The 23,891-nt window shown below is 43.8% G+C and overlaps 1 protein-coding gene across 1 annotated transcript in view; it reads right to left on the bottom strand.

Moving 5' to 3' along the window:
- INTS6 (integrator complex subunit 6) overlaps positions 1–23,891 on the bottom strand; it is a 1,595,672-nt gene that overhangs the window by 79,744 nt on the left and 1,492,037 nt on the right. The window contains exon 17 of the mRNA XM_044071680.1: positions 4,291–4,384. Coding sequence (XP_043927615.1) covers positions 4,291–4,384 — 94 coding nt within the window. The remainder of the gene's footprint in view (positions 1–4,290; positions 4,385–23,891) is intronic.

Genomic DNA, 23,891 nt, shown 5'->3' with positions numbered 1-23,891 from the left:
GAGTCTAAATGTTTCCTCTTACATGTCCTCTTACGCGGGGGTTCTCCTGACGGATCAGGAGAAGCCTCGGAAGAGGAAGATATTCCCGATGGGGAAACCTGAGGCATTGGATCTCTGGGTCCGGGAGCAAGAGAGTGGGAAGAGACGTCAGCAGGCACTGTAGTGGGAGGAGCTGATGGAACTGTCCGTTGACTAAGCCCAGGGGCTAGTATACTCCTCATCACCTCAAAGGCTCCCCCGTCAGAGAGACCAGAAAGTTACCGCTCCAAAGAGATAGGAACCCCAGGCCTCACCGAGAGGGAAGGCTCCAAGGCAGATGTCGGGGCCGAGCTCACCAACGCCGAAGCTCCGAGAGGGAGAACTGGGTCGGACAAGGGTCCGATGCCACTCGCCCCCTCGGAGCCGACGAGAGAGACTAGACACCCGGATCCCTACAATGAAGGTCTCAAGGAGGAAATCGGAGCCGAGGACGATGGAACTGAAAGGGGTGCTATCGGCTCCGAAGTCACAACGGTACCGGTTCCGAGGAGCTCCAGCTCCGAGCTCTGTAAGAGAGTCGAAGGAGGAATGTTTGGTGGATGTGATATAGCTACCGTCTGTTGAGATGGGCTATGGAGTATTTGGGCCAATGCCTGAGACTTTAATAGTCTACTCACCACTCTCTCAAGGTCGTGATCAGATAGCCTGGATGACCGAGAAGATCGGCTCCGATGGCTCCGCTCGGAGAGCAAAGGTGATCTCGGAGCCGAATGTATAGATTCCACTGAAGGGGATCGAGATCTCTTTTTTGAGATCAATGGAGCCATCGGAGCCGAAGATATGTCGGCTCCAGCCGGAGCCGACACTGTCTGGATTTGGTAGTATCGGCGCCGGATGGAGCCAATACTGAGACTGGAATGGAAAGATCGGCTCCGGCCGGAGCCGATCTCGAGCCTGGTGAGGAAGGACCTGAAGCCGACGGCTTGGAAGCCTGAGCTGAAGGCTTAACAGGTTTCGAGGGCTTCCCCGGCACCGACTTAGTCGGGGAGCTCTCAGGCTTTAATAAGCCCCTTAATATAAGCTTATTTTTTCGTTCCTGCAGGACTCTTGGCCTGAAAGCATGACATATAGCACAAGAGTCCTGCAGGTGCGAAGGTCCCAGGCAATAAACACAAGAAGTGTGACCGTCTGTCAGAGACATCTTCTGACAGCACGAGTCACACTTCTTGAAGCCTGAGACCTTAGTGTCCTTTGACATAACTGTGTCGATGAACACCAGTAACACAATCACACACAAAAACACTCAGTCCAACAAATTAAATTAAATTAACCAGGGAAAACACACAGTCACACACAAACAATCCCTGACAGGAAAAAATTTAGGGAGGGGAAGGCCTAAGGCCTGACTAAGGACAAGGGAATATTTACTCAAAAAGAAGGGAACACTAACGGGAATAGGGCTAAAGGGAGTCGATAATTAACAAAAATACAATATATATATATATATATATATATATATATATATATATATATATAAAGTTAAAGGGGGGTAGACGAAAAGTCTCTAAAAAGTTCACTTACCAAGAGCTGGTAAAAGAAGGCACCTCGTTAGCGAAGCGGCAAACAAGATCTGAGTAATCTCCGCCTTGCATCATGGGATATAGGGTTGCCTCGAGCTGGTAAAATTAGCTCTCGAGCTTAGCAAGTGCCGAGTCAGAGCCGAGGATCGGCTCCGAACCCATCCAGCATGAATGAAGGCGAGATTGACAACTTAACATTCACTATTATGAAATCTAAAATCTAAACTCTAATACTCCTTTACCCAGCACTTTTTCTATACATGTTGAACAATTTGCTGTCCTCCCTTTGGGTAGGCTGAACATTTCTATCCCTATGTTGGCAGGGGCAAGGGGCTTCAGTATATATCAAGTATGCCTCTCAGCTGCTGAATGCAACACACACACACACACACACACACACACACACACACACACACACTAGTAGATAATATTTTAATTAACCACCAGTATAAAACCTAGCATTCCTGCAAATTATAAACGGTCTGCCTAATAATCTGAGACACAAACTTGAGCATATTAGCCAATCTTGTGTGCTTACCTGTGGCCTTAACAAGGCCAGAGCCAACTGCCCGTTTACTCACCATGAAGGATACTTTAAATGGGACTGAAACACTTTACAGGGAACAGCAACAAGTCTTCGAAAGTGGCTGTATTCCGTAGGCAATAACACATACTGCCTTCATGCAGTTTTAATCTCGATTACAATTTAGAACCTTAAGTTTACCTCATATGCAAAGCAAAACCAAGAAACTGCAAAACGTGGATATTCAGTGACTGCAATAGCACATACTGCCTTCATGCAGTTTTAATCTCAATTAAATTTAAAAGCATGTTTCTGAAAACAAAACCGGAACTGATTTACGTGACGTTTACTTGTGACTACATAACAGTCTAAAAAAGTTGATGTAAGGGGCAAGTGAGCGCACTTACAAGCTTTTGTTTTAGGAATTCCCTAACATACACATATAGAAATAACCTGCGGTCTCTGAAAGAGCACGCCAGCGAAAACACAGGTAATGCTGTGCGACCTCAGCAGTGGCAGTATAGTAAACAAATTGATCGTGTTAAAACAAATAAACAGATTGTGTTCCAATTGCAAACTGAAAACGTACATGGCTCATCAAAAAAAAAAAAAAAAAAAGGGAGAGTGCTTGAGGGGGAATCGGGTATAGTCATTGACAGTGCCAGATTCCACCCTGCCCTAATTACTTCATTGCCATACTGAACCAACTGCTTAAATAGATCATGTGTTTTGAAAAAGTACATATTCATTATTGTCGCCCTGCAGTACCCCTTATTCCTACCTCTATCGGTGATCCGTGTTTTTTTATGCCAACAGATTTTACAAGCAACTGCATATTTTTTGTACCAAAGTGACATATGAGTTAAACATGCGTACGAATACACACACTTTTAGCCACCTTTGTGGCTAAAATAACAAAACAATAATATGAAAACATTTTGACAGAACGGGTGCTCAACTGCATAACTTATCAGCTTCTTTGCTCAATAATTATGGCAAAGGCAAAATAACGGAGGGACAAAGTTCCAAAACCCAGGACTAAAAATACACATTACTCTGATTAATTTAAAAAGTTAACAGCAGGTTTTGCATCAACTTACCAGCCTTGTTCACAGTAAAACATGGACAATCTTATACTTGGTTTGCTCACTTTGATGCTAAATTATAAACGGACAGCTCACGAAAAAAAACAGAAATTAGGTTGGGGGTGGAGGTGTTACGCAAGTGGTGGCTTGGATTGCAAGACACCGATTGGCTGCCACCACTTGCTTTGTCAACAAGTTTTTAAGCAGAATTTTCTATGAAAAGTTTAATATGACCTTAATGTAAAAACACGCTGAATTGTAACTACATAAGGTAAATTACAAGTTCAGTTACAATTTCAGCGTGTCTTACATTAAGCTCAACTTCAAATCTGCACTGCAGTTTCTCCCGCTTATGGAAGGCACTCGGGGGGTAACAGCTTCCAATCTGTATCTTCTCATGGCGCGCTGGGTGTTAAGCACAGAGGCGCCATGAGAAGGTACCCGGGGTTAATGAGTTAAGCCGAACTGGATAGGGTCCAGTGTTTGGAGGTTCCCAATGTCTCTGTCAATGAGTTCCATGATGATGCGCTCCATAGCCTTGCAGACTAAGCTAGTCAGGCTTATAGAGCGATTGTTCCCGGGGTCTGTTGTGGCTCCACCTTTGTGGAGTGGAATAACAGTTGCTGTGCACCACTCTATGGGTACGTAACCTGTGGAGAGGCTAAGTTTGAACAGTGTGTTTAGGTGAGGGGTTAGTTCGTCTTTGAGCTCGTGTGGGACACAGCCTGGGACACCGTCCGGTCCCATTGATGCCGTGTTTTTGGCTTTGGAGAGGGCTATTTTAACCTGAGTGTCTGTGATTTCAGGGGAGGAGAGACCCTCTTGCTCATCTTATGTGGAAAGTGATGCAGTGTCTGGGACCTATGCTGGAAGAAACAAATTAGATAAACAATCAGTCTTTGGGTTTATAGATGGCACTTGCACCCTTGGTAGCAAAATAACCTAGATAAGGATACTTGCAGGCTAAAAACTGACATTTGTACATAGGCCCCATGGCAAGACAAACTTAATTTTTTCCACAGACACTGATTTTAAACAAAAAAGTTCTTTATTTGCAACACTTTATCCGTTGGTTGTGGACTCCATTCACACACCTGATACATATGACAGCTTAACAACATACCTTGCAGCTTCTTTAATAATATTCTGTAAAAAGATAAGCCGTGTCTGCAGGGTACCTTCAATTTGCTGCACTAAAGAAAAGATCCGCTGATATTCTAAAAACAAATCCAGAATAATAATATTAGAAAAACAAGGAGTGAACATAAGCAAATTTAAGTTATGTCAGCAGAGCACTTAATCTAACTGTAGAGTAACAACCATCAAAAGACCTGCATGTTTTTGAGACTTTATTTACACATTTATTTATATTTTGTTAAATGAATTAGCTGCTAGTGAGTATAAGTTACTTCCTTATGGAACTTGGGAAGAAAAACAAAAGGTCCACTAAGAAAATTTACCAGTAAGACAGACTTCGTGACATGCAAGGATAAGGCCTATGAAAAATGTCCAGGGTTCAACTAGCACCTTAAGCCCTGGAGGAGACCACCAAGATGGAAAGGAATGATAAGTCATTCCCTGTTTGCTCCTGCAGTAGAAAAGGGGGTGGGAGTGGGAGGGGATGTGTCACTGTGTGGACGTGCCATTAATGATCAAGAAATCTCCAGCAAAGACAAAAGAATTAATGAGAAATATAGTGCTAGTAAGTGGATGGTGGTGGTGGTGGGGGGGGGGGCAGGGCTGTTTGAAAAAGTATATCACCCACATGAGTAAGAAGGCATGCTTACTGTACACCCTCTGCTTGAGTGTTATCAAAGGACGTACAAGAGGACAATCCAGAACTAAGCATAATAAACAAACTACAACAACTTCACACACGCTTGTCCACTGAGACTCCCAGCAAACATGCAGTTACTGAATCCTGGGTAAAACAATTCAATCCCAACCCACTAACCCACTTCTTAGAGTACATGTACCTTTCCAATGCCAGACCAGGAAAAGAAATGGGTGCAGGAACTCTATTTCCTTACAAAAGATACTCTGACTTTAAATTCAAATCCACCAAAACTCATCATGAAATTGCCACAATCCTAACTGGTGGTGCTGCGGTAGCGTTATCGCCTCACAGTAAGATGTTGTCCTGCTGGATTCTCAGCTAGAGCGTCTTCTGTGTGGAGACATGTGTGAATGGGCGTACCTTCATTGAAGGTTGTGCGTCAGAGCTGGCAACTCGGCACGTAAAAATCTACTGCCAATCATTAGTGGACCGGAGTTCCGCTGTGGCGACCACTAACCGGGAAAAGCCGAAAGACACAACAACAACAACTAACAGGTTAGCAATAAACATGTAATTTAAAAATTGCCACAGTTTACTTCTAATCATTTACCTCTCCACCACCAAATCACAACACATTTACATATCTTTTAAATGATACCATGAAAAGTACAGTTTTGTACCTACCATAAATGCAGATGTTCGAAGATCCACATTGCTGCAGTCCTTACACTTGGGTAGTCCGCTGTCCTCGGTCGGCCCGAATATCAAAGTATAAGGCTGACGTCGGTCAAGGCGCATTTGACTGACATCAGGACGTCAGGGTACAAATGCGCATGACCGACGTCATATCCTCAGTCTTTTCTTGCCCCAGATGTCAGAAGACCCTAAAAATAAAGGTCAAAACCCAAAGACAACAACCAAACAACCAACCATCCTAACACTAAAAATATGTACAATATATACAATATATACAATATACCTCATATTGACAACCCAACCCACACAACCGCCTCAAACTACAGAGGGGAAGGAGGGAGGGTAAATTGGACTGCAGCAATGTGGATCTTCGAACATCTACATTTATGGTAGGTACAAAACTGTACTATGTTCTTCATCTCACATTGCTGCAGTCCTTACACTTGGGTAGAATCCCAAAGCAGAGGTAAGGGAGGATGGCCAAACTATAATGAAGCAGGAGCTGCCAAAATGCCCTGCAAAACAGCAGTGGCAAAACCAGCCCTGGATTTAGAGTACAGTGGAAGGTGATAATGCCTAGAGAAAGTATGCACTGAACTCCAAGTAGCTGCCTCCAAAATATCCTTAGTTGCCACCCCCCTCAAAAAAGCTGTTGAAGTGGCAGTAGCCCTAGTGGAATGAGGCCTAATCCCAGCTGGAATCTCTTTGCCATGATGGGAATAACAGAAAGCAATGCAAAACCCAATCCACTTAGAAATAGTTTGTTTTGGCACAGGCTTGCCCTGAGAACTCAAAGCAAAAGAAACAAATAACTGCTGAGACTGCCTGAACCCTTTAGTTCTGTCCAAATAATATCGCAACTGCCTGTGTACATCTAAAGTGTGCAAAATCTTTTCCCCCTTATTTTGGGGATTTGCATAAAAAGTAGGCAAATGAATAGTTTGGTTTAAAGCCACACTAGAAACCACTTTAGGCATAAAGGAAGGATTAGTACGTAAAGATACCCTATCCTTATGAAAAATTAAGAAAGGCTCAACCGCCATAAGGGCCTGCAACTCAGAAACCCTTCTTGCAGAGGTAATAGCCAACAAAAAAAGCAGTCTTCCATGACAAAAACTTTAATTCAGCAGTAGCTGCAGGCTCAAAAGGTTGTAGAGTGAGTTTCTCCAACACAAAATTGAGATCCCAAGCAGGAGTAGGAGCTCTTCGTGGGGGTCTTATATTCTTTGCCCCTCTAAGAAATTGCTTGAACAAAGGATGAGAAAACAATGGTGGGTCACAATCATAGTGAGCAGAAATTGCTGCAGCATGAACCTTAATAGAAGAGAAGGACAAACCTTTGTCCAATAACTCAGTAAGATATTGAAGAGCCACACTTAAATTAGGCTCAAACATCAAAATCCTTTGCTGCACTCCAAAATAAAAATCTCTTCCATTTATCTGCGTACACTTTCCTTGTACTAGGCCTTCTAGCTTCCAAAATAACATTCAAAACTTGCTGTGGAAGTGGAGGCCCACTATGGTTCAAAACAGAATATGCCAGGCTGTTAGGTGCAGAGAGTGAAGCTTGACATTGAGCAAATGACTGTCCTCCTGAGACAACAGGTGTGGAATCGAAGGCAAAGGCCATGGATGCTTCCGTACCAGGCTTCTCAGTAATGGGTACCAATGCTGTCGAGGCCAATCTGGAGCTATCAAAATCATCCTTGGCTTGTCTTGTCTGGCCTTTAGTAGTACCTTTGGGAGGAGAGGCAGAGGCGGAAAGGCATACACATGAAGATTGCTCCAATTGAAGGAAAGAGCATCCACTTTCCAAGCTGTGGGATGAAACCTTTTTGTGCAAAACTTTGGCAACTGATGGTTTAGTGGAGAAGCGAACAGATCTATGTCTGGAGTTCCCCATGACACTGTCAATTTCTGAAATACATGAGGATCCAATTTCCACTCGTGGGGATCCATAATTTGTCTGCTCAACACATCTGCTAAGGAGTTCTGTGCTCCCGGCAGAAACCTTGCCTGAAGATTTAGCTGTAAACTGAAAGCAGTCTCCCACAAAATCATTGCTTACCTGCATAGAGGATAAGAATGTGTTCCGCCTTGCTTGTTGATGTACCACATGACAGTTGTGTTGTCTGTTAGCATCAACACCTGCCCTGGAAGAAGTAAATCCTTGAAAGCTATTAATGCAAACTGGACTGCTAACATCTCTTTCAAGTTGATATGTAGATGTTGTAGTCTGGCAGGCCACTTGTCTTGTATCCACTTTCCATTCAGATGAGCTCCCCAAGCTTTGTCTGAGGCATCTGTCGTTAGAATCTGACTCGCCTCTGGCCGGGTCACAGAGAGTCCCTTGTTTAGGTGACATTCCTGAGCCCACCACAACAATTCCTTTTGAATGCAAGGTATTATTTGAATGACAGTGTCCAAATCCTGGCAGTGCTGTGTCCATACATTTTGAGATACCATTGTAGCTTCCTCATATGCAGTTTGGCATTGGGAAGCACCAGAATACAAGATGCCATGAACCCCAAGGCTTGAAGGACTGTCCTTGCAGTCAGCCTGGACTGATGAGACAACTGATGAAAGTAAAGGGAAAGATTATTTTGTTTGTCCGGGGTCAAAAGGCCATCTGGGATGCTGTATTCAGTCTCACACCCAGAAAGCACATGTCCTGAGAGGGTACTAGACTGGACTTTATTTCGTTCACAGAATACCCCAGGCATCTTAGCACTGCTATCACATAATCCAAATGATGAAGAAGCTCGTCCCTTCCTTGAGCCAGAATCAGGCAGTCGTCCAAATAAGGATAGATCTGTATTCCTTTTAACCTGAGGAAAGCTATCACTGGAGCCAGAACCTTCGTGAACACTCTGGGCGCAGTAGATAAGCCAAAGGGCAATGCAGAGAACTGATAATGAGAAGTCCCAGCTCGAAAGCAGATACTTCCTGCAACTCAGTCTGATAGGAACATGAAGATAAGCCTCCTTGAGATCCAAGGTTACCATCCAATGATCTTTGCCCAGCAGAGGTAAAAGCTGCTGTAACGTCAACATTTTGAACTTGGGAATGTCCAGATAAGTGTTGAGGATAGATAAGTCCAAAATTGGTCTCCACGTGTTCCCTTTCTTTGGTACTAGGAACAGGCGAGAATAAAATCCTAGGCCCACTTCTGGCATAGGGACCGGCTGTATGGCCCCTATTTGGAGTAACAGAGAAATTTGCTTGTGAGCCTCTATTCTTTGTTGAGGAGGAACGTCTGGCATGCCTTTGAAAGGAGGCAAGGTATGAAAATAAAACCTGTAACCGTGGTAAATGATATCCAATACCCATCTGTCTTGGGTAATTAAACTCCAATTTTCTTTGAAAAGTGCCAACCTTCCTCCCAAAGGTGCTGCCAGGCGAGCAGGTTCTGGCAGCTGAAAAGGTAGGTCATTGGGTCTGTTTACGAAAGGACTGACCCCTGCCCTCACCCGAAGACTGTGCAGGAGAACTCCCTGTTCTAGGCCTGAAAGAGCCCTGAGCTCTGCCCCTACCACGTCTAGATCTACCCCTAGACTGGGAATCATAAGAAGGATAGGTCCACCCCTTAGTAGGCCAATTTCTACTAAACTTTGGAGGCTGAACCTGCAAAAAATCTTTAACAGTCTGCATAGACTTAGCCTTGTCTTCCATTTTCTTTAAGACTGTCTCAACAGGAGAACCAAACAACACATCAGATTGTAAAGGAGCATCTAAAATCCTTGTTTTAACATGTTCAGATAAATTCTGATCCCTCAGCCAGGCGTGCCTGCGAAGAACTGACCCAGTGGCAGCCACCCTAGACGAGGCCTGTACAGCATCAAAACCACATTGCAGAGAATGCTTACCCACCTGTTCAGAAACATGTACTAAATCTTGTAACTCTTTACAATCAATACCTTCCGCCAGAGCATCAACCTTAGACTTCAATTGAGAAAGGAGATAGTTTTGGTATTTCAACATGTGAAACTGGCAATTCAAAGCCCTCATAGCTAGAGTGGAGGAAGTATAAACTTTCTTTCCCCATCTATCCAAGGCCCTGGCCTCTTTATCTGAAGGAACCGGATTCTTGACAACAGAAGCCTTAACACCTTTAGGCCCCTGACTAACAGTTTCTGGGTCTGCCCTAGGACTCTTAAAAGATACTTATGAGCTTCAGGCACCCTGTAATACCTATCCAGTTTAACAGGAGCAGGAGGCAAAGAATCAGGATTAAGAGAAGCCTCTGTAAAACATCTTCCACCACATCCAAAACAGGAGGTATAGCCAAAGGCCTATGCTGGGGTAAAACAAAAATTCCTAAGCCTTTTCCTGGAATCAGAGAAGTCCTGACCTTCCCACTTAAAATGCTCCCTCATGGAATGAAGAGTTTCTGAAAAGAAAAATCCTCAGGAGGAGAAGCAGAAGGAGTAGAATCATCCACATCAGAATCAGAATAAGGGAATACTCCTGCAAGTCTTCAGCCGAAGACTCTGAAACATCCGAAGCCTGCTCAAAACTCCCTAGCTCAGGTTCCACCCTAGGTCTCTTATCAGGAGGGGGCAAAGAACCCCTAATTAAAGTAATCAAATCTTCTGCCATTTTAAGCATATGCTTCTTGGGCACAGTTCCTGAAGAACTAGGGGTGACACCAACTGAAGCTAAACCTGGCATGCCTCTGGGAGAAGCCTTGGAAACAGAAGGAGAGGGCCTAACCACCCTAGGAAGGGAGGGGAGTATAGTAACCTGAGAAGCCCCATCAGCCTGACCTGCCTCCTGAGAGGCCACATCCTGCAATAACAAGGTCTCTCCCTGGGATCCCAAAGAAACCTCCAGTGGAACCACCGGCTCCACCGACGCCTCTAAAGAACCGGCGTCCGGTACAGACGGTTCTTCTAGCCTAGGCTTAACTGCTTTGTCCTTGCGCTTCTTCGAAGAAGCGGGCGTCGGAGCCTCCGACGGCATTTTATAATTGCACCACTTCCCGAAGACTAACCTGGCACAATCTAACCTTCTCTTTATAGTGCGCTTATTGAATCTAGCACAAGAGCGACACCCAACAACGTCGTGCTCAGGCCCTAAACAAGGAATACACAAAGTATGGTAGTCTCTATGCGGTATCCGTTTCCCACAAGAAATACAATTATTCACTTTTTCTGACATCCGGTAAACCACTGAGGCAAGAAAAAACTAAAATATTCCCCAACGGGGTACTTAGCCAACTTTGACTCGGTCTGAAACTCCGAAACCGAACAATTTCAGAACGCCAACCGGCACTTGCAACGCTGCTTCTGCATCGGACCATGCGGCAAAAAAGACTGAGGATATGACGTCGGTCATGCGCATTTGTACCCTGACGTCCTGATGTCAGTCAAATGCGCCTTGACCGACGTCAGCCTTATACTTTGATATTCGGGCCGACCGAGGACAGCGGACTACCCAAGTGTAAGGACTGCAGCAATGTGAGATGAAGAACATCTAACCAAGACCAACCAAGATGTCATAGTAATTGGAGGCTTTAACTAAACCCTATAACATTAGACATTCATGACACCCTTACCAATCATGGTCTTGGTTAAGAAGGCCACACAAATCCAAATTATAAAACAGGTAACCACACCCTCTTAGATCTGGTAATTCCCAAAATAACTTAAAGTTAACCTCAAACCTCTCCATTTTTTCTTCATACATTACTGACCATTGCCCAATTTCCTTTTTGATAAAAATAAGAATATTCTTCTGAAACCAAATAATTCTGTCCAAAAACTCCACAGAACACAAAGGCACTAACAAACTCTCTCAAAAATTAGGAGACACTTCTAACTGAACAAGACTCCAAGATACTAGTAATTTCCCTAATACTCTTCTATACCTGCAAAGCAAACACTTCTCTACAAGAGTACCAGTATATTAAATGTTCCTTAGGATGACAAAGGTTGCAAGATAGATGATCCAACCATCTATGGTTCCCAACCAGACCCAAACTGCCTCTAAGCACAGTGTTTATGAAAGCATGCTGTCCAGTTTGCTTATATATGACATCACAGCTTAAGTGTCTGACCATAGTAGGAGGGGCTCTGGTGTTAACTCCCTTTCCAAACTTTGCAGAGTAAGGAATTACTGACATCAGCCTATGCTTGTCTATATGAAGGCCCCTTTCCCAGGAACTTAATTTTCCTTGCACAAGAGTGAAGGCCTAGGAGGGTTTCCAATTAACTAATGAAGCAACCACAAAACACTGCAAGAGTCTCAGCTGTAAGAAGAGGCACTCCATGCCAAGTTTGGTGGGTAAAGTCCATCACTGTGCAGTCCAGCAACAGGGGTCTAAGAGCAGCAGCATGTCTATGAAGAATAATAATTCTAGAGCCACTGGCAACTCAGTGTCCCCAGAAGAACCCCCACATGTACATATGCAATGAGTGGCCATTATAACATACATAACTAAACTTTTATTGTCAGCAGTTGTAAACAACTAGCCTATCTAATCCACCTGCTGAATGCATTTAATATTCTACCTCCCCCTATATGCTTCCCTTTCTGCTCAGTCTTTCTATAGCTATCCTTAGTGCTATTGAATGCTTATGTGGATTCCTTCTCCACAACCCAGCCCGGCAGGCTGTTTCTTGGGGCCACAGTCCCCTCAGTAAAGAAGTACTTTGCAGAACTAGTGAGTAATTATTCCCTACAATCTGCTGTCTGTGCTGTCTCCTCCACCTCCCCCTTTATCCATCCTAATCAGTGGGACAAATTAAAACTTTCATGACAAGATCCTGGGCATGCATATTACCTCTCTCTTGTCTCAGCTGTTCACTAGTAAGAAGCGACATCCATCCCATGCATTATTTAGGTGGCTTTCTTCTCAACTACTTCCTGCAGCCTGAAGTACTTGCCTTGAATGGCCTTCAGTACTGCATAAGGTACTCAATGTGTAACCTTATCAAGGCATGGCAGATTGATAAAATTCTCTCATTGTTTCTGGATTCTCTCCCAACCGCAAACATTGTCATTCTGTTTGCTGCTGGCATTGCCCGCTCATCTGTCACCCTTCTGCTCACACTCTCCTTAGACTATTCCATTTCTCCAGTGATTCACCTCTCTTTGTGTACTATCAGGAAAGAGGATGATCTTTCGTTCCCTGTTCCCTCAGATACACCTGAAACTAGTACACACAGAGTATTGGACTTAGGACTGATCTCTGTAGTACTAATCAGTTTCCCTATTCCTAATATTGTCCTAATTACAGTCATGCAACAATTCAGTTCCTTAACCTCACTTCTTCCCAAGGCTTGTATTTTTCCTAGCAACTTCACGTGCAAGACAGAGCCAAAGCCTTGGTGAAAGCCCAAGGAGACCATTCAAACTGGTACTCCCCTGTCAACCTCCCTGTAACCCAGTTATAAAAATGAAATCTACTCACTACGAACTTAATTAGGTCCCTGTTTGGAAGACTGCTCTTTTCTAGGAGAGCAACTAGCATTTCCATCAGGCTACTAGTGACTGATGATATTTTCTCCATATTTATTTTTATCTTCACTTGTTGATACTGGTACAATAACACTGATCTCAGTTTATACCACTCTGATTGAATTCATTGAATTCTGCTTTAGTGTATATTTTCTGCATATATTGCTGTAATCAAACAAACTAGATTCCTGCTTCTATGTATATATTCTGTATATGTTACTATATTTACTATCTGTAACACTGTTTCTGCTTCTGTACTAATTAATGTTTATATTTTTTCTGTATCTTGCTGGAGCTTTTCTCCCCGGGCCTCCACTGAAAATGGGCTCTTTTAGGCCCAGTGGACTTATCCCGGTAAATAAATGCAACAAATAAATATCCTTGACTTTCGTGTCACCTTACCTCTCAACTTCTTTGCTCAAGAATTCTGGACAAAGCAAAACTAATGTACAGGGGGAGGGGGATTTACCAAAGGCCCAGAAACTGGGACGTATTACTCGAATTCACCAGAAAGTCAATATAACAAACGAATTTGCAGCAATATACATTTTGTAAAAATTAATAAGTATGAAACTCTGTCTGACACTATTGACAGGCTGCAATCCTAATTTATCAAAAAATCCAAAAAATTATTGTGGGACAGAGCAAAAATATGAGTCAATATCAAGGAGACCTGAGAGGTATGCCTGTTATAGTGGTTCCTTCCCTTCCCCCTTGTACAGAGACACTATTTTTACAGTTTTTCAGTCATGAGAAACAGGATCTCTCAACACACTGACCAGATTTCTGAAGAACACAGGGAAAAAACTGTGTAGTCCATGTACCTATCTGTCCTAAAGGCAGACAATTCTCTCTCCATCTCCTCTCTCTCAATGTGTAGGCAATTACACACTGATCTTTTCACTCTAACCCCCCCCCCCCAAACAAAGTACCTTTCCTTCACCTTTTCCCTCATGAAAAGGTACTGTTCTGTAAGATACACTTACCCTAAATGTTTGAATTTCTCACTGTTGCTGTAGCCTCTGGATATTTGGGTTGTATCCTGCCTGGGATACAACAACCAGACAGTCTTCAAAAAGTTTTGTTTCTCTCCCCAGCCTACACTGACTGTTGACTGGACAAGCCCTTGGAGGGAAATCAGCAATCAACACATAGACAACTGCAGGACTTGGCAAAACAAAAAGAGAAAGCTTACTCTTCTGGAAATCTGGAAATACTAAAAAGATATAAACCTATAACTTTTTACCTAAACACGTAACTATACATATATATATATATATATATATATATATATATATACACACACACACACACACACACACATATATATATATATATATAAATATATATATATATATATATAAATATAAATATATATATATATATATATATATATATATATATACACACACACACACACACACACACGCACAAAGAGAGTGTGGCTAGTGCAGCAGTGAGGAATTCAAATGTCTACTGTTATGGTAAGTCCAACTTACACAACTGTACTATGTTCATCATTCTCAGTGCTACAGAAGCCTTTGGCTATTTGGGTTGATTACCAAAACTTATTCATCCTGGGAGAAGAAACGATAACAGTCCAGAAGCTCCTGGAGAGTGGTTAGGCAAAGACAGCCCAGGACCTGGAGAAGGAATCCAGTTTGTAATGCTTTGTAAAAGTAAGTAAAGATCACCACATAGCTGCCTTTCAAATGCTTCTACAGTCCACCCAAACATCCATGTCATCAAAGAAAACAAAAATCTAGTAGAATGTGTGTTAATCCTACCTTGTGAGAATAACAAATGAAACTAAATTAAAGAATAATCAACAGGTACTGTCTGAATACAGGTTTTCCTTTCCAGTCCCACATTAGAAGTCCACAGCTGTTCATATTTTCCTAAAGGACTTAGTACTGACAAGATAATACCAGAGTTAAAAAAGCATGACCAAAGTATATGTGATTGTTTCTTCCTGTTAATCAATTTCTGAAAGAAATGAGAGATAGATTTATGGCAGTAAGGGTGTAAATGAGGTATTTCTATACAAGTATCCCAATATGCATTGAATACCAAAAGGGGTAACTCACCATGAATTGTTACAACTCGGATAGTTTCTCTCAGATACCACAGCAATAAGTTAGTCTATCAAAAATGTACCAAAAACAGTCAGAACAGCTGATTTGCACACAGACAAAAAACTTTTCCAGCAAGTAGTTAAGATCTCAAGTCGGTGTCACCTGCATAACTGACCTTACATTTCAACAGAGCAAACCTCTTTGTAGAACAGTTACAGCAAAGCCTGAAAGAACGAGGAGTATCCAATGGCAGACATGCTGAAATAGCTGATAAACTGATAAATAACCCTTGATAAAGGAGTAAACAGGCCACAGGATAGTAACTCAAACAAATGTTTGAGAACCACAGGTAATAATCCAAGATAGGACCCATGTAATAGATGAGGCACCAACTAGAAAATCTCTTCCAGTTGTTAACATAATATGGCCTAGTATAGTGATGGCAAACCTTTTGGGCTCGGCGTGTCAAAAATTCAGAAAATGCCTATCTTGAGGCCGGCCTCCGTGCCCCCCCCCCCCCGCCAGAAACAAAAGAGAACCAATTCTTTACATATTCTTTTATTTAAAAGACACAGTCCAATCGTGTCCTATAAAAGTAAAAGAAAAATCAGTGGCTTAAAAGATATGTGCACTGATAATTGGGCTTAAAACAATGCACCAAAATATTTATCTTTTAATAGTAATTTTGAATTGAACTGAAAAAAATATGTAATACACTACATTTGATTTGATTAACATCAATTAATGACTTTTTTGTTGCTGAGTTTTAATAGATAAGTGCAGGGTCACATATTTCTTGTATTTTTGTTCATTCAGTTTCTTTGGTAACTTGGGTGTTTGTGAACACTGGTGTGTCACCCAAAACATCATGGCATGTCACCTTTGACACACGTGTCATATGTTCGCCATCACTGCCCTAGTAGTAGTATTTCTTGCCTACTTTAGCACCTGCTGCATGTTCTCATAAGAAAGGAGCTTAAAAGGTATCAAAACCAAATCATCCATTCATTTGAACTTGTTTGATATTGGGGTGCATCAAACTCCCTTTTGTCTTGTGTAAGTTGATCTAATCAGTGAGGAACCTTGTGGTAAATGACCCTGGCCAATTCCACAACAGGAGATCCAATTTTGCTCAGGCCAGAAAGGAGTCACAACAATGATTTTTAAAGTGATGTTCTGAATCTTCAGAGTTACCTTGGAAATCGGTGGAAAGGGTGTAAATGTGTAAATGAACTTCCATGACCATGGGAATGGAAATGCCTGTTTCCCAAATCTGCCTACAAGGAGTTCTGAATCACAATTTGTTTAGGTTGGTGTCTGTTTTGAAAGAAAGCAATCAGATTTATATGAGGTGCTCCTCACAACTGTATCAACTCCTGGAAGATCCCCTCATTCAATTTCCATTTGTGAGGGTATGTACTGGCCCTGCTTAGCTCGTCTTCCACTACATTTTGCTCTGACAGAATATAAAATTCTTGTGGAGAGTTGAACAATGTTGAAGAGCTACCTCCCAAACCATCATAGCTGGCCTACACAAGGGGTAAGATCTGTCCCTCCCCCTTTTTTTTTGTGCAGATCACTGTGGTGTTGTCTGTAATCACCTGCAAAGGTCCAGAAGACCACAAATGAAGATATTTTATAGCATGGATTACAGCTTAAATCTCTATAACATTTATGTGCTTTAGTCTATCTGATGAGTTCTACAGACCTTGCACCTTTACCCCACAGAAACTGGCTTTCCAAGAAAAATCTGTAGTGACTGTAGTTGCAGACCTGAGCTAGGATAGAAGGAGAAAAAGGGAGACCTGGATTCTGAGCAATCTGTAGTCTCCATCACTGCAGTTCCTTTTTGATAAAGACCACAATTAGAATCTGGCACTTCAGAGGATGATGATGATATTATGGCGCATATTTTTTTTTTTAGAAACCACTGAATTTTTCTCATGTGTAACCTGGCTAGAGGGATCATGAGAATCATGGAAAACATGAACCCTAGAATAGATATGTTCCCTGGCTGAAGTGTGAGACTGACTGGAGAAGTTCATGAACGTTTCCAGATAGAAATCCACATTTCCTTGGCTTAGGAAAGCCTTTAGCAGAGAAATGTCTACAAGTTAGCCTAAAAACACAATCTTGTGTAACAATGTCAAGGAGGATTATCGAACATTTATTTGGGACCCCAGACTGGTAAAAGGTGAAGAAGCCCATGTTAAGGTATCCTGACTCTGCAACGGTAAGAAAGTTGTCTAAACAAGGAATTATGCAAATTTCTGTAGCCTGCAATGAGCTATCACTGAAGCCATATAATTTGTAAAAGGTAATGCAGTGAACTGATAATGTGACCCAGACACAGAATCTGAGAAATGTTCTGAAGCCTGCGATCACCGAACTCAGAAGAGGAATGGATCACATCAGACTCAGTAGGACTTGTAGGGTCAGCATTTAGAATTTTGGAAGTTTCACAAACAGGCTGAGAAAGAAAAGATCTAGAACTGGTCTTCAAGAAAGCTCTTTCTTTGATACAAGAAACATTAAGGAGTAGAAGCTTTCCTTCCTTTGGTATAAACACACTGGTTGGATGAGTCCTGGGGTCAGCATGTGTTGAAGGATATGAGGAAATAATATTGTTTGGTTCACAGGGTGTGGAGGAAAAAGACGTTATGTACCTACCATAACGTTCCATGTTAGTTGTCTTCTTTTCGTCGCCTTTCTTGCTGGTTGGATTCGGAGCCGATCCTCTGCTCCGACTCGGCCATCTTCAAAAGCTCGAGAGCTGTTTACTGGCTCGAGGCTACCTCATATCCCATGATGCCTGGCACTATCTACCCAGATCTCGTTTGAAAAAGCTATTCCAGACATATTTAAGGAAGAATTCTGCCCTAGTAGCCCCTTGGAGCTAACTATGAAGCTATCTAAGCAGAAAGGACAACCAGAGAAGGTTCAGCCAATGAAATCTGAATAAGGGAGCTCCTCTTGATCCACTAGGATAGGGGGATGGAGGGTGGGACGCAAAAAAGAAGGCGAGAAGAAGACAACTAACATGGAACGTTATGGTAGGTACATAACTTCTTTATGTTAAGTTGTCTATATCGCCTTCATTCTTGCTGGTTGGGACAGCGTCCCTAGCACCTACTATCCTGGGTGGCTTAATGGAACAGACTCTTCAGAACAGTGGAACCAAAATCAGCCCTGTTCCTGGAAGCAATGTCTAATTTATAATGAGAAATGAAGGTATGTGGGTTAGCTCACGTAGCAGCTGCATAGATAGACTCCATGGGCAACCTAGATTGGAAGGCCACTGAGGTAGCCAATGCCCTAGTAGAGTGGCCTTTAGGTTTGGTAGATAATTTCTTGTTTCTCAGTTGGTAAATGAATGAAATAATGTAAGACAACCATCTAGATAATGTTACCTTTGAGACCGGAAGGCCCTGCCTGCCCTCAGCATAGGAAATGAAGAGCTGGTCCGACTTCCTGATGTCCTTTGTCCTATGCAAATAAAAACAAAGCTGTCTGTGAACATCCAACTGGTGCAATTTATATTCTGCGTTACTGGTGTGATTAGGAAAGAACACAGGAAGGTCTATGGACTGATTCAAATTATTTTGTGTACAGACCTTAGGAAGGAAGGAAGGATTGGTCCTTAGAGCGACCCTATCACTATGGAAAACTAAGTATGGGGAACAAATACATAGAGCCTGAAGTTCCGAAACACGTCTGGCAGAAGTAATGGCTACCAGAAAGAGAGTCTTCCGGGATTAAAAACTTAATGGAGCAAGATGCTGCAGGTTCAAAGGGTGGTAAGATTAGGGAAGCTAGCACCAAGTTTAGATCCCACGGAGGTGGGGGATCCCTCACTGGGGGCCTGAGCAGAGTGGTTCCTTTGAGGAAGGCTTTAAACAGCCTGTGAGACATGATGTTATCAGAAGATAACCCAATGTGAAAATTCGAAATGGCAGCTAACTGAACCCTGATTGTAGCAGAAGCGGAACCAGAATGAAAGAGTTCAGCTAAAAATTCCAGAATCTCGTGGACAAGAGCTGAAAAGAGATCTATATTCTTAGCCTCTGCCCAGCAAGAAAAACGTTTCCACTTGCTAGCGTAAGTTTTCCTAGTTGTGGATTTGTGCGATGAGATAATAATTTCCCACACAGAGGAGGAAATATTAGGAAGCCTGGCTAAGGTTGGAAGTGGAGCAACCAAGCTATGAGCTGGAGTGTTTGAAGGGATCGATGCAGTCTGCCCAATTGATGAATCAGTATATCTGGAATAGGATCCAGAATTCAAGGCTGCTCGAGAAGATAATGATGCAGGAATGGGAACCATATCTGTCGAGACCAGTAAGGGGCAATGAGGATCATTTTGCAACCCATCGCAGTTGCTCTCTGTATGAGTTTGGATATCAGGGGAAACGGAGGAAAGGTGTAAAGAAGTCCCTGAGGTCAATCGTGGACTAGAGCATCTCTGGGGTAGTGGCCTGGAAGTGGAAGAAGGGTGAAGAAATTGCTGCACTTGCTGTTGAAAGATGTGGCGAACAGATCGCAACAAGGCTGACCCCATTTGCGAAAGATATGTTCCGCAATTACCTGATTCAGAGACCACTCGTGAGGCATGAGAATTGCTCTGCTGAGCCTGTCTGCAACGATGTTGGAACTCCCAGGGATGTGCGTTGCGATCAGAAAACATTGGGAAGAGATTTCCCACTGCCAGAGTCTGAGTGCTTCTCGACATAGAGGATAGGATCTGGTTCCGCCCTGCTTGTTGATGTACCAGACCACTGACATATTGTCCATTTGAATTGCAATGGTCCCGGGAGGGACACAGCCCTGAAGGACTTGCAACGCTAAAAGCACGGCTCTCATCTCCAAGACATTTATATGCAAATGGTACTCGTGAGGCTGCCAGGTGCCTTGGACTGTCCTGCCCTGATAATGCCCCCCCCCCCTATCAAGGAGGCATCTGTGGTCACTGTGGCGACTGGAGGGGATGGCACAAATGGTCTGCCCTGGGACACTGATGGGGAGACCATCCACCAAGCGAGATGCTTCTTGCATGCTTCTGTGATCATAATCTTGTGGGACATGGGAAGCTGTTGGAAGGACCACTGTGTGAATAGAAGCCACTGGAGGATTCTCATGTGAAAGCGGGCCAGGGGGACAAGAAGAATTGCTGATGCCATGGAACCCAGTGTTCGAAGGACTAATCTGACTTGAATCGTTTTGCATGTTAATAAAATCTGTACTTGTTGACGAATTAGTGATACCCTGTCCGGTGGAAGGTTCGCAAACACGTTTCTGGTATTTAGATTTGCGCCTGTATAAGTGATATGCTGATAGGGCAACAAAGCAGATTTTTCAAAATTTATTGTGATGCTTAGCCTGGTGCAAGTTTTGAAAGTGTAATCCCTGGCTTGCAGGAGGTGATGCCTGGTGGAAGCAGTGAGGAGCCAGTCGTCTAGATATGGAAACAAATGGAACCCCTGACATCTCATGTGAGCTGTAACTACTGCCGTGCATTTGGTGAACACCCTGGGGGCTGTGGTGAGACTGAAGGGCAGAACTCTGAACCGATAATGACTGGCTCCCAGCCGGAAGCAAAAGAATCTTCTGGAGCACCTGTGCATTTTGATGTGGTAGTACACATCCTGAAGATCTATAGAGCACATCCAATTGTCCTGATCCAGGAAGGGTAAAATGGACTGTAGCGTGACCATCCGAAACTTTGTTCTTTGTACAGACCTGTTTAGTCTGCTGAGATCCAAAATGGGTCTCCAGTCCCCTGTCTTTTTTGGTACCAAAAAGAACCTTGAGTAAGTTCTGGATCCGATCTGGTCTGCTTGGACTTCCTGGATGAAATTTCTTTGGCTGCTTGGTCCCTTAGATTGGGTGGAACAGCTGGAAGGGACTTGTTTGACGATAAAGGGGGTTGAGCAAAGGGAATTCTGTAAGCTCCGGATATGACTGACTGTACCCACTTGTCTTGAGTTAGATTCTGCCAGGCTATGGGGTACAGCGAAAGTCTTCTCCCGACTGTCTCCAGAGGTGCACAGCCGGGCAACCCTTCAGGGATGCTGAAAGGGCTTCTCAGAGAAGGATTCTCTGCTGCCCTGGTTCTGTGGACCCCCCCTGCCCCGAGGGCGGCATCTGTTATTGTTCCCTCCTCTGCCCCAGGAGGGGAACTCACCACGTGTGTCAGGCAAGGCTCCCTGGGATTTACGGAACCACATTTTTCCACTCTTCTGACCCTTGGGTTATGGTCTGGAAGGAGTGGAAAAACTGGCTCCCACGGCAGAGAGAGTCTTGCCTTCCTGTTCACACCTGGTTAGTGTGTCCTTCACCTGTGGTCCAAAGAGAGCGGTGCCATCAAAGGGGGTATTGGTGAAAGACGCTCTGAAGGGTTCCGCAAAATTACATAGCCGCATCCATGCGTGCCTCCTAAGGGTGACGCCTGTGCCTGTGGCTCTACTCGCACCATCAGTTGCATAAGAAATGAGCCTCATGGAGGAGTTAACAACTGAGTTCAGAGTAGCCAGCTGGGAGGCCACCTTAGCTTGAGCCCCCACAGCTGATGGATCTTGGAGGGTATCTCCAAGCTCTTAAAAGAGATCCCTCTGAAGGCAGGTGAAATGGCACAAATAATTCAGAGACTTCATCGAGAAGGACGTTGAAGCAAACATTCGCTTCCCATATCTGTCCACAGTCCTAGACTCCTTGTTAGGAGGATGGACAGATGACGAAGTTTCAGCCAACTCCTTCTTTGTGGCTGCTGCTACCACCATGGCATCAACAGGTACACCCTTAGATAGAAACTGTTTGTCTTGAGGTGCAGTTATAAATTTTGCAGGTCTCCTGGGGGTTGGTTCCACTGTGTCTTGAGCTGATCACACCTTCCGAGCCACCACAGACATAAGTGGGTCGAAAGGCGGAGACACCCAAGGAGGTGGAGGGTCGGGAACCAAACGCATCCAGAAATACCGACTCATCCTCGGAAGGGGCTAGGCTATTCCAGTTCCCTCTCTGCTTAAGGATTTCAAGGATGTCTGAAAAGGAGACATATTCAGAGGGGGATCTCGGGGACCCTCCGAATCCTCTAAGTCGGTATCTGATGCGACAGACTCAGGGGAGTCAACGTGCTTCCTCTTGCACTTTCTCTTATGAGGTGGCTTCTCTGAGTGATCAGGGGAGGCCTCGGAAGAGGAAGAAACACCCAAAGGGGTGCCCTGGAGCACTGGTTCCCCACGCTTGGGGTCAGGAGGAGGGTCAGAGGCAGACGCAGGCACCATAGTGGGAGAAGCCGATGGGGATGATCGTGGGACTGGCTCAGGGGCCAGTATACTCCACATGACCTGGAAGGCATCCCTGCCTGGACACAGAGAAGACTCCGGTTCCGAAGAAACCGGAATCCCTCTCCGCACCGAGGGGGATGGCTCCGAAGCCGATGTAGGAGCCGAGCTCACCTGCGCCGAAGCTCCGAGAGGGAGAGCGGAGTCAGTCAAGGGTCTGATGACACTCGCCCCCTCGGAGTCGACGAGGGAGTCTCAGTGCCCAGATCCCTCCAAGGATGGGACCAAGGATGGAATCGGAGCCGACGACGGAACCGAAGGAGAAGGTATCGAAGCCAACGGTTCCACGACTCGAACCCCAACGAATTCCGGCTCCGAACTTAAGGGAGGAGTCGGAGGAGGAATATTTTCAGAAGTGTACGGAGCTGACACCTGATGGCGGGGGGCTGGACAGCATTTTTGCTAGGGTCTGTGATTTCAGCAACCTGCTGACCACTCTCTCCAAATCATGATCTGAAAGTCTGGAGGACCAAGAGGAGTGAGATGACTTATGACTGCGCTCAGATTGGAGCAGAGGTGAAAGTGGAGCCGAGCGTATCGACTCCAAGGAGGGAGACCTAGATCTTTTTCGACTCACGGACGGCTCAGAAGTTCGTGTTGGAGCAGACTGTGAGGAGGGCACATCGGCTCCAGCCGGAGCCGAGGTGGATGGTGCTGCTTCACCCAACGACAGCTCAAAACTCGGAGCAAAAGACTTGGGTGGCTTGGAGGATTTCACTGGCTGAGCCTTAGCCGGGGAATCCTGTGGCTTAAGCAAACCCCGAAGGATTAACTTATTTTTGCGCTCCTGCAGGACCCTTGGGCTGAAAGCATGACAGACCAAACAAGAGTCCTGCAGGTGCACTGCGCCCAGACAGTAGACACAAGAAGTGTGACCATCTGTCAAAGACATCTTCTGACAGCATGAGTCATACTTCTTGAATCCGGGCACTTTAGTATCCTTGGACATGTTGCCACACTAACACCAAGGAGAAGAAACGTACACACACAAGCCCAAAATACAAATTAGCAGGTATAACTACCTAAGCTATACCGCTAAGACACACTAACAAAACTAAGTAAGTCTACTATTACTGACACTACCTCGATTATATATATGTATATATATATATATATATATATATATATATATATATATATATATATATATATATATATATATATATATGTATATATATATATATATTATATATATATATATATATATATATATATATATATATATATATATATATATATTTTTTACAACTAGAATAAAACGAATAAGGGTTAGCCTCTAACTTAAACGGCTACCACTAAAGGAAGGGAGGGGGGAGGGGTGGGGAAAACTCTCTAAGTAAAACGAGTTTTCAATAAAAACAAGAGGGATAAAGGTT

The sequence above is a fragment of the Protopterus annectens genome, chromosome 5.part0 (assembly GCF_019279795.1).
Source record: "Protopterus annectens isolate FY-2018-M chromosome 5.part0, PAN1.0, whole genome shotgun sequence".
In the NCBI taxonomy this organism is placed as follows: Eukaryota; Metazoa; Chordata; order Ceratodontiformes; family Protopteridae; genus Protopterus; species Protopterus annectens.
This window is presented reverse-complemented; position numbering and strand designations above follow the sequence as displayed.